The 11,700-nt window shown below is 33.6% G+C and overlaps 1 protein-coding gene across 3 annotated transcripts in view; it reads left to right on the forward strand.

Annotated features, from left to right (window-relative positions):
• Positions 1–9,715, forward strand: part of mbc (dedicator of cytokinesis protein myoblast city) — a 48,651-nt gene extending 38,936 nt beyond the window's left edge. For 2 of the 3 annotated variants that reach the window (XM_085202602.1, XM_085202604.1), the window contains 13 exons: positions 55–303; positions 934–1,069; positions 1,463–1,609; positions 1,823–1,936; positions 2,494–2,658; positions 2,796–3,019; positions 3,570–3,700; positions 4,133–4,183; positions 4,307–4,361; positions 4,720–4,920; positions 5,326–5,434; positions 5,632–5,876; positions 9,468–9,715. In XM_085202602.1, coding sequence (XP_085058728.1) covers positions 55–303; positions 934–1,069; positions 1,463–1,609; positions 1,823–1,936; positions 2,494–2,658; positions 2,796–3,019; positions 3,570–3,700; positions 4,133–4,183; positions 4,307–4,361; positions 4,720–4,920; positions 5,326–5,434; positions 5,632–5,876; positions 9,468–9,488 — 1,848 coding nt within the window. In that variant the 3' untranslated portion in view covers positions 9,489–9,715. Of the gene's footprint in view, positions 1–54; positions 304–933; positions 1,070–1,462; positions 1,610–1,822; positions 1,937–2,493; positions 2,659–2,795; positions 3,020–3,569; positions 3,701–4,132; positions 4,184–4,306; positions 4,362–4,719; positions 4,921–5,325; positions 5,435–5,631; positions 9,365–9,467 lie in introns of those variants that run through there. The other variant, XM_085202603.1, reaches the window with a different exon arrangement.
• Positions 9,716–11,700: the final 1,985 nt, after the last annotated feature.

Raw genomic sequence — 11,700 nt, forward strand, 5'->3', positions numbered from 1 at the left:
TTACGGCACTTTTTTATTAAATAAATTGTAAAAAATATCCTTTTTCTCTTTCAGATCCACCTGTACGAGGAAGTAGCCCGCCTCCTGGACACGGGCCAGCAGTGGGAGCTGGCGCTGCAGACCACGCGCGAGCTGGTGCAGGTGTACGAGCAGCAGGGGCGTGGCTACGCGGCGCTCGCGGCGCTGCACGACCAAATCGCGAGACTCTACCGTGCGCCGCTACACCACGCCAGGTTACGCGCGGTTTACTTCCGCGTGAGGTATCTGGGAAGGGGATTCCCGGAGCATTTGCGTAATCCTAAGGTTGGTGTGTGTTGTATGTGCTTGTGTTACACATATTTGTGTATATTTCTTTTACCTTCACGCTGTATTTCGAATATACGTGACGCCTAATAGGTGGCCATCAAACATTTAAGTTTGATTAATAAATACGACAGATTTGTTCCGATGTCCGTTTATTACTACATATCAATTATGCTAAACTTAACATTACATAAGATAGTGGGAATACTGCACAAGAAGTTCTCTTCGCTGCTTTCTGCTTAAATTTGTGACATTGTGTGTTGCAGAGCTCAATGCCGCATTTTGTCTTATCAAGTTAAAATAATTCCTTTCCCTAAGTGGGGATTAACCCCACAAAATTCGCGATTAGGTTCGAACGCTTCTTAACGAAGTCAAGTACCACACAGGTAGATTTTGCTTCTAGGTGAAAAATAATGTTAAATTTCTCTAAAATTTTTTTGAAGCAGGTGTCATATTGTTAAGTTAAAAAAAGTGCAGTGACAAGTCGAAAGCAGCGATATGCACTTGTTCGATATGAAATGGATAAACTGTCGTACAATGGATCGACGTCCGGATAATAGTGCTAGTGGATAATAGTGCTGTATTGTAATTAAAAAGAAATGTACTACAACATTGATTTATAAATTTCAGGGTTTCGTCTACCGAGGCAACGAAGGCGACATGCTCCACAACTTCAAGGAGCGCATGGTAGAGGAATGGCCTGAAGCTGAAGTGTTACTTAAATTGGACGAACCGGGGGAAGACATTACTGAATCTGATGGACAATGTATCCTTTTCTATATGGTTTTTCACCGTTGCAAATAGAAGGTGTTATAAGTCTGACGTGTCTTTGCATGTGTATATTCATGGTACCCAAGCAGATGAACCGGTTTTGATGTAGTTTTTATTTTGTTTGAAGGGTGTCTTAATCAAGAGTGGTCTTAGCCATGATTCAAGGCAATATGTTTAACCATTTGAAGATTATCAATTTTTACTTGTTTGTTTACTTTTTAAAGATTTTTGTGTTGAAAAAATATATTTTTATATAAATTCATTAATTTAATCAATTTAATTCTTTAAGTCAATTTTTATAAGTATTTTATTGTTTATACAACGGACAATATTTTATAGTTGTAATAAAATTTGAACAATAAATATTTCTTAATAAGAATTAATACAGATTTACAAATTAACGCAGTAACACCGATAATAGATGAGAAATGGAAAGAAATATTGGGAAAAGCCCTCGACGACCATCTCGTTAGAGGATATTATGAGCATAATAATGTGAAGAAATTTCACTTTTCAAGACCGTTTTATAGGACTGGTAAGTATTGGTATAATAATATTTGTTTAGTATCACGCCATATTCATCATATAGCAGCTGAATAAGTAACACTGATCGAACGTTTTCTGCGCAATTTTACACGAGTACCTCCGATTATAAATAAGAATTTTGACGGACTATATGTGGCCTTAATAGGACGGAGTCACAGCTTAAAACTAGAAGAACAATGTCAATGCTATAATATTGTTTCAGATGATGCAATACCAGATATAAGTGAAGGAAAGAAGGAAGATATAATGAGAGCAAATGAATTCGCTACCAGGTGGTTGGAAAGAACTGAATTGGAGATCAGTGACACTTTACCTGGTACACTTGTTTATTTTATTTTTTTGGAGTACAACGCATTATTATAGCGTGTAGAGAAGGCTAGTGTTTAGACACTATTTCATAATTTCCGCTGAAATTAAAGATATTGTAAGGAACTCAACGTCTTTTTCTTGGTACCAAAGTGAGTTAAAGTAAATAATTTATTCACCCAAGTGGAAATCGAACCCAAGACAATAACTGTCGCGTTTACAGTCAGATGCTATGCCATTGCGATACGGCGACATCTGCAACATTCTAATAATTTATATATTTGTATAACATGCTAGCAATTTTTAAATTTAAAATAAAAAATGAATGAAACGTATTATGTTTTAAGTTTTATGTCCCGCTTAATAGGCGTCCCTGTGAAAACGTCTTAAGTGTCGTGAAAGTCGTGAAGCCCGCCCTGAAGTTAGCTGCAGATGGCTTGTAGATTTGATTTTACAATTTTTCCGCAATCTCATACAATAATTATTTGTTTTCTCGTGTGTATAATGCGAAACCTTACTTTAAGGCGATCGTGCTGCATATTAACCTCCCAAAACTTTAAATTGTAGGCATCCTCCAGTGGTTTCCGGTTATATCAACCCGCACATACTGGGTGTGTCCGCTGCAAGTGGCGGTAGAGACGATGCTACAGACGAACGAACAGCTGCAAACTACCATACTGGAGGCGAGAGCTGACACAGCGCCTCTACACCCGCTGTCTATGAGATTGCAAGGTTAGTGCTGGTTCAAAGACATGATAGATAGCATATAAAAAATAATATTATGTGTTAGCAAAATTCTATAATGTACTAAATGATTATATACTAGCAAAATATTAGGTAGTTCACTGTAAAATGATTTTTGTTCCCAGGCATCCTAGATTCAGCTGTCCAAGGTGGTCTGATACACTACAAGCTGGCGTTCCTCACCCCCGCATACGAGGCGCGCCGCCCCGAACACGCGCCTCTCATACAGAGGCTGAGAGATCTTATAGCTGATCAGGTCCCGTTACTGAAATATGGTTTAGAAGTGCACGCTTGCAGGAGCCCACAACGTGATTTGCATGAACACCTCACCAAGTGTTTTAGAGAACGTGTAAGTACAAATACTAATTAAAGTCAGTAGGTTCAGTGAAATTGTGATTGATTACTTTATAATTATTTTTAAAGAAATTGATAGTATGGTCTAATGAAAATAATAATTGTTTTTAAAATATACTTTGGCATAAGACAAAAAAGAATAATAGATACTTTAGTCTGTATGTTAAGAAGTTTATATCCCATAAAGGTTTCTTTTTTTAACTTCACATTATATCCCGCATTAACATATATTAGCCAAAAATAATTATTATATGGATCTCCGTTGAAGCTCAGAGTTATAAGTGTGCGACTAATAGCAATAGATTGTGGATTCGATTCCCACTCGAGGAAATGAAATCTTTATTATTCTCATTTTCTCTAGAAACGATGCAAAGCGCGATGTTGAGTTTCGCCACTAAACATGTAATGTGATGATTACAGAATTTAGCGAACAGTGGGAAATAAAAGTGTCTTAATGGGATCTGAGCGTCTTAACACTAAGTTACCAGGTTTCTTATGCTATATGCGAGATACAGCGTGATTGTAAAACAAAATGTAATTAACAGATTTGCGAATTCGAAAGCGGATCACCGCCGACGCCTGAAGTAGTACTACGAGTCAACCAGAGAGACAGTTATGAGATAGAACACAGGAATCTATCTAATAATCGCATTTCTGATATATCTACTGGGAATGGGTAAGAATAATGGATGATTATTAAACAATTAAAAATATATTTTAGAAAACGTATAAAATTTTGAATGTGGGATTGAACGCCGTATCATGTTTTGGCCAGACTGGGGAGATAAAATTAATTTATCCCTCCTAGTGGGAATCAAACTCTCAACCATAGCGTTTACAGTCAGCTGTCCCACTAAGACACGATGCAATTTTTCTCGTATAGAATATATAGAGAGGCTGTCGTAGCGCTCCGTTCCCCACTTACGTCCGAATTCTGCATGCATTGCGTGTTGAGTGGTGGAACTCAACGCCGCGCTTTGCCTTGATACCAGAGCGAAGAAATTAAAATATTAAATATATCATTTCCCCGAGTGGGAATCGTAGCCACAATCTGTCGCGTTTACAGTCGCACCCTTTTATATTGATGATTATTTCTTTTTGTTTACAGAACAACACCAAAGTCAAAATCCAAACTCAATTCTGCATTAAATTGGACAAGGTGAATCTTTTCTTATTACTGCTACTAATAAAAAAAATAATCAATAAATCTAGAATTTAACCTTTCTTTCGCGCAATGAAAGTTTAGGTTTTACTTTTACTTATAGGTTTTATCCTTTTACAGAAGAGACAGTAGTAGCGGTACTTTGACACCTCGACATAAAAAAAGAAGCAGAAAGGTATATATTATAAGTAATATTACAGTTAGTGAGGCCATCGTGGCGCAGAGGAACAAAGTGTGACTGCAAAATCGACTAGGGTCCCTCTGCCTATCCTGGTGTGTGAGGGATACACCGTGAAGCAATTTTTTTTTATTATTTTGATTTCTTCGCTCTGGTACCACGACAAAGTGCGGCGTTGAGTTCCGCCACTCAACTAAAAATGCCTCACGAAAGCTGTGGAAAGTGGGGAACAGAGTGTCTTAACATTAGGTTCTCATTGCCTATACAGGATACAACTTGAAGCTGAAAATATTTTTTTTAGGAGTACAATAAATGTTATTTATTTTTTAAAAAATAATTAATTTTCTACCCACAGAGCGAAGCAAGTCTTCAATCAAGCGGCAGTCAATGGTATACATCATCACAAAACACGGGCGCCGTTAATCATGCTATAATAAACGCGATACATACAGCGTTGAACACCACCCAAACCCCCTATAACACGTTGAATAGCCACAATAGTAACAGTTCCAGTGTAGACTCCCCATTCTCCCCTTTGAGGGAACTGCGTCAGGAGGTAATGTGTATATTGTTTTTGTTTTTAGTTTTGCTGTATATGCGGGTTTTTTTTAAATACTCGTCCCTCTGACGTAATCAGAGACTTTTCATCGGTAGGTTTAGTTTCTAATTTATAAGGAATTCTCCACAATATATGCGGATTAGGTATAGTAGGCACGGGATTCTGATACACTGTGTGTTAAGTGACGGAACTCAGTGCCCACGACAAGTGTGCCCCTTGTTATACAAGTTATGTGGCATTATATTGGGGTCAACCACAAGTAGTGGTCACCCAGAAGCCAGCTGTAACTGGTTGTACACATAAAACTTTAGGATTTTTCTTACTTTTGATTATTTTATACTATTTTTATAAATATTGCTGACAATATAATAAATACGATACAATATGATAAATTACTTTCAGTTGGTAACTGAGAGACCTCTCCGCACAGAAGCAGAAAGAGAGAGGCGTCTCTCTCAACGGGCGAGTTTCATCACTAACTCTGAACCGCCGTCTAATAGAGATTCTTTAGGTAAGTAATTGTTTTTTTATAGCTTTATATTTTATCTGTCATATAGCAGGATAGGTAAAGAAAGTGATGAAATACTTAACTCAACGTAGTGCACTTTCACTGGAACGGAGTAATGAAAATAATTCCTTGCTTCAAATTTATTCCAATTTTATCTATATCTAAAGACTTAACAAACTAAAAAATCCATTCCATTTTAGGAACAACTGATTCCAACCAAGACGAGGAAGAACCCCCACCACTGCCGCAAAAACAACACAAAACAACAGAGGCGGACACAGAGAACAACAACACGCCGCGGTACAACTACGATCTAGTGCTAGCGCCGCGTAACTCCTATTTGTACCAGTCACGGCGTAGAGAACTGTGCGCTATCTCCGCGGCGTTACTCCCCGCGCAGGAGAAGGCGCCCACACCACCGCCCAAGAAGAGATATCAGAACAATGTATGATGATTTTAGTAGTGGTCCATATTAGCCCCACCTACCCTTATTAAAATTATTTCTATAACATTGATATTAGGGTATTTATTAATATTTTTTTATGTTATTTTAATAGTGGTCTATATTAGTCTCGCATACCCTGTTTCAGAAGATTGTTATTATATTAATTAACAAACTGTCAACATAAACATTTGACGCGGGCATTATCGGAGAGAAAGGAACGAACCTCCGTTTATTTTAGTTGATTTATTAATATTTTATTTTATTGTGATTCATATGTCCCACGCTTCTCCTTATAATAAGTATTTTCACTATTTTACGAATACAAACAACTACGACCTAGGACTAGCTTTGGGAAATTCTTATTTTTACCAATTGCGGTGTCGAGAACTGTGCGCCGATTTTTTTACGATATAACTTGCTCTATCCAAAACATACATTTATGAATATATTAGATGTGAATATGTATTATAATTCATATCTAATATTCATGAATATTATTAATCTTATTGATATTGGTTTTATCATAATTTTACAATTACACACTTATATATCTTTAAGTACAAGTGTGTAATTGTGTACCTTTGCTTTGAACTTAAGCATTTTCGAAAGAAATAAAAAAAATATCAAAAAACCTTATTTTTCAATGTGACAAGAAAATATATATAAAATTCATTATGATGATTTGATCATATTTCCCCCACCTCCCTTTTAATCATATATTATATTGAAATCATTAAAAATGTTATTTAACTAAACAAAAAATAAGCTTTAAACAAAAATATTATAATTTTAAAGATGAAATCAAGATGACTTTTTATATTAATTCTGCCGTCTAATTATTTACATAATTAGAGAAAAATAAAGAACAATCATATTTTAAAAAATCATTTTTATTATTAAACAAGTCTTTATTGTATCATATTTATAATTATACTTGACAATATTGTAAAAAATATATACATATATTTTATGTATCAAAAAATGACGTGATATTAAAAGATATGCCATAATACCCAAAGCGATGATATTATTTATTTTTTAAATATGAATATAGCAATGATTAATTTCTATTTTCTAAATTCTACGTTCATTTATTTACTATGTGACTTGAGTGTAAAAAAATACTGAGATGGTTTCCAAGATATGCGAGTTCAAATCTCGCTACATTCAAATTTTTATAAGTTTTCTAAAAAAGTATTTCAAATACGACTTGAAATTAAAAGTAAATTGCACCATTGTTTAGCTTTAATTTCATCGACAAAAGTATAAAATTTTCTGTTTTTTTTGTAAATACATACTAAAAATGGAAAAAGGAATACCAAAGAAATTTTACTAATCACCTAATAACAATGATAGAATATATTATTTGATATTTTTTACATTCTAAATAAATTACAATCATTGTAATTCTTTATAAAAAAGTGTATTTAATAAAAAAATCAAAAATATGTAATTAAATGAGACAATATAAAAACTTTTAGGCAGTTATATAATTTATTTGTGTGAGGTGTTAGAAAAAATGTTTATAATTATTATTTTTTAGAATTTTTTTATAAAAATTCTTTCCTTTCCTTATTTTATTAAAAATTACATTTTTGTTATTTTAAATATAGATTTTTTCCACCACCACCTCACCTATATAATGTAAAACCATATAAGCCCAACTGACAAACGCTATAATTATACAGTACGGTAGACGAGTAACGGTAATTTAGGATTTTTCTTATTTTCAACTATTCCCGAGTGACCAGTACACCACACCTAACATAAGACGACCGTACTGTATTTGCTTCAGTAATTGATACTCGAAATTGAAATATAGAAATGACGATTCTAAAACTCTCGAAAAAGCTATTTTAAATGAGCTTGTTAACTTTTTATATTAATTAATATACGTTTATATTATTGATTATTTAATTTTATATTGCTGTATATTGTATAATATACATTTATGAAATACGCACACTGATATTAAATGAAGGGTTCCGTAGAAAACTTTAATATATGACTAAAATTTGTGTCATATTAGTGCCATATAACAGTTACCATATTCTTAAAATAATAATAATTAAAACATATATACTGCTTTCATCTTTATTTCATTTCTTATTTAAACGAAGTAGTTCATTTACATTTAAATTCCGACCTTAACTAATAGTTTCTAGAAGTATTGTTTTAATAAGTAAAAAAAGAAACCTATTTTAAAGAAAAGTCTATAATAATCTCTTTTGGATTAATTTTTATTACTATTTACTCAAAGGTATCAACGATGGCCGTTAACGACGTATAGAGAGGGGAGGGGGTGTAGGTCGACGTAATGTGACAACATAATATATAATTTCGAAACTGCTGTTGTAATTTACAATATTTATAATTTAAAAATGTCTTCCATGCATAACTACGGAATTCTTCAAAAGTCACTAACGTTTTAATTTTCTTTTTACTTTTAATTGTGTCATATATTTAGAGGATGTGTGTGTGTGTGTGTTCTTATTATATAAATCATTAATATTATTTTATATTCTCGAAGTATCCACACATTCCTTCGTAAGTTATTGTAGTTATTTATATTTTTAAGGTTTTTAATACAAAAGTGGATATATAATTGACAATTATACAACTATTTTAAATTTTTAATAAATATATAAAAATATATATTAAATGTACTTTGTATAGACAAAGAGAATTTCGTCGCTTTCGTTCTCCGCTTATTTCTTCATTATTACTACTATACAGAAGAATACATCCTGTAGTTTATATATAATTAAATACAAAAACAAACATTTCACCACAAAAATGTTAACTTATACCAGATTAGTAGTAATTGCCTTTGTAAATATATGCAATCGCATCCTGAGATGTACCGTCAAATCCATAAGAGGACACTGATTTAAATCGACATTTAAAAGTTAATTGACGTGTCTGAGTGTTGCATTATTTGTAATATCGTTACCTAAGAATTGTATACATATAAGTGCCTTAAATAAACATTTTTAAATATAAGTTATAAATATGTAAATTATTTTTAATAGTAAAAATAAATATCTGTTGGTTGACATCATGTTTAATCTGTGACATTTTATTTTAATGCTATATTTTTAGATTTCGTTTTTTTTACTTTGCGCTGAATCCCTTTTCTTCAAATTTTCGAGACATTGCGTGTTGAGTGGCGGAATTTTACTCCGCGCTTTACTTTTTACGTAATTAAAAAGCGCGGCGTTGAGTTCCGCAAGTCAACACATAATGTATGGAAAATTGCGTGACGCGTGTGGAACTGAGTGTCTTATTACTAGGTTCCCTCTGGGGCCTACAGGATAGGCCTGTTGTATACGGGATACAGCGGGAAGCTAAAATAAATCTGGCTCCTATTTTGAAATTGCATTATGTAAGCTATAAAAAATTATGTCGAAATTCTTGTTTAACACGTAAAGAACAATGTATATAATTTATTATGATTTTGTAATAACAATAAACAAATGATTACATGAGTTTGTTTTTTTAATTTTTAACTTTATATTTTTGCTACTATGGAATAAGCATAGAATATGTATCTAGTATTAAAAAAAAAATTATATTTGTCTATTTTTTCAGGTTCACGCTGTATCCATATAGCAGGATATGCCGAGGAAGTCCTGTTGAGACACTGTTCTCCCCTCTGCGTCGAACTTTCGAAGCATTGCGCGCTTTTGCCTTGTTACCAGAGCGGGGAAATTATAATATAAAATAATTCATTCTCCCGAGTGGGAACCGAACCCACAACCGCCGCGCTTATAGAAATTTATATCTAGAACAAAATAGCAATAAATATCACTTTATTTTCTTGGAAAACTCATACAAAACAGTGTGTTATCAATTTATATACACATTTCCAACCTATATACAGTAAGGTTGACGAGTTGTGGCCGCCCTGAAGCTAGCTATAGTTGGCTGCGCAAATTTGATACGATTTTTTTCCTAGTTTTGGTTATTTTCTTCTCTAATTAACAATGCGCAAAAATTATGAAAGCCTAACTTCAAGGGAGCCACGACTCGTCCACCGTACTGTACACATTGCTAACCTACATAGACTGTATAAAGTCAAATATTTGTAACAAAATTACTGAAATATAATAATAAAAATGTATTTGTATGTGTTTTAAAGCTTAGCGGCTATTAGTAGGCCTTCACCTAGATACGTGATAACGTATTTTGGTTGCCTGATGCACGAATTTAACTAAAATAACGATGTGATTTGTTATTTCTTTTCGTAAATAGTTGGATAGGTAAAAAAAATTATAAGACCCTCAATTCATTGTTTTTTTTCTTGAGTGGTGTCACACATTCCCGTTCGAGGAAATTAATTATTTACCCGTTTTATTCGATCTCGATAGTTACGAGGCAAAGGGCGGCGCTGCGCTCCACCACTCAACACGCAATGCTTCAAGAATTCAGCGGGAAGTGTCTTAATGGGAAAGAAAACTAAGAGGGGATCGAAACCACTACCAACTTCCGTAATCTAGAACAATAAAAGTATATTAAATCAACCAATAAGTAACGTCATTAAAACAATTCATTCACGTTCAATCTCAGCTTTCACTTGTTGACAATTTAGTAATTTAACTTCTCGTCAATTATGTAAACTGTAATTTATTTATTAAACGAGTTTCTCGTTTTCAGGTTAAATAATATACTTAATAGGTAATATAAAGTTACGAGTACTTATACGTATTGTGCCCTTAATACATAGTATGTCGATTTCAATATACGCGTTTGTATATAATCGATCTGGTTTACAATTATTATGTTTTATCATATATCTATTGAAAAGGCCTTCTGGTGATAGTTGCGTGTTCGATTCCCACTCGGGGGTATGAATTTTCATTTCCTCACGCAGCTTCAAAAGCTTCACGTTTTTTATTGCAGAAGGTTCTCAGAGTGAAAAATACTCCATTTTTCGCGTTTCTTCCAGCTTTCGAGACATTGCGTAAGCATTGTATATGAGTGGCGGATCTCAACGCCGCGCTAGACTCGAAGCAGCAGGAATCAAACCCACAACCTATTAACAGTCAAAAGGCAGGTAGACTGTTGCACCACGAGCGCCTTTATAAAATGTATCAAAACTAATACTTGTCTAAGTAAAAAAATAAAGTCATCGCTCTTCATACGGCGTTATTGGGTTAATTTATTTCATTGAAGTATCACATGACTCATTGATCACGCGCGTTTTTATACTGTAAGTATCTATTTCAAGTACCTACGTCTTAATTAATTTAATGTGGAAAAAATGGATATATTCTAAATTAATTGTACCGATAAAAGTTTTATTGCTATCAATTTTAAACGAGAGTTTTATTTTATTTTTTATTATGAAACGTATAAAAAATATTTAAAAAGTACATTAAGTTATTTTCTTTGAGGCTGTCGTGGCGTTTCGGTTATGGATTCGATTCCCACTTGGGGGAGTGAATTATTTTCATTTCCTCGCTTCTATTTCCATTCAAAAATCAATCAATGTCAAAAGTAAGCGTAAAGTGGGAAACGTAGGCAGAGGGGGCCCAGTGTTATTAACCGCCATCGAAAAACCTATAAAGACAACTGTGTCGATATTACATAATTTAACATTAATAGTTTACCAAAAGGTTAAAAGGATATTTCCAGTGTTATAAGAAAACATCATCTAAATAGTCAGTTATTAATGAAACATAGGATTGATAACGGCGGAATGTAGAGTAGCGTTAGCAGACCAAATTAAAAAGTGTAAGTGTTCTTAGCTGTGTGAACTGTATCCCGCATAATCTGATCGAGTCCAATTATCGAGAAATTTGCGGCTCATCTTAACGCCGCA

This window comes from Heliconius melpomene, chromosome 19 (assembly GCF_056956725.1).
Source record: "Heliconius melpomene rosina isolate 202511_hmr_F chromosome 19, ASM5695672v1, whole genome shotgun sequence".
NCBI lineage: Eukaryota > Metazoa > Arthropoda > Insecta > Lepidoptera > Nymphalidae > Heliconius > Heliconius melpomene.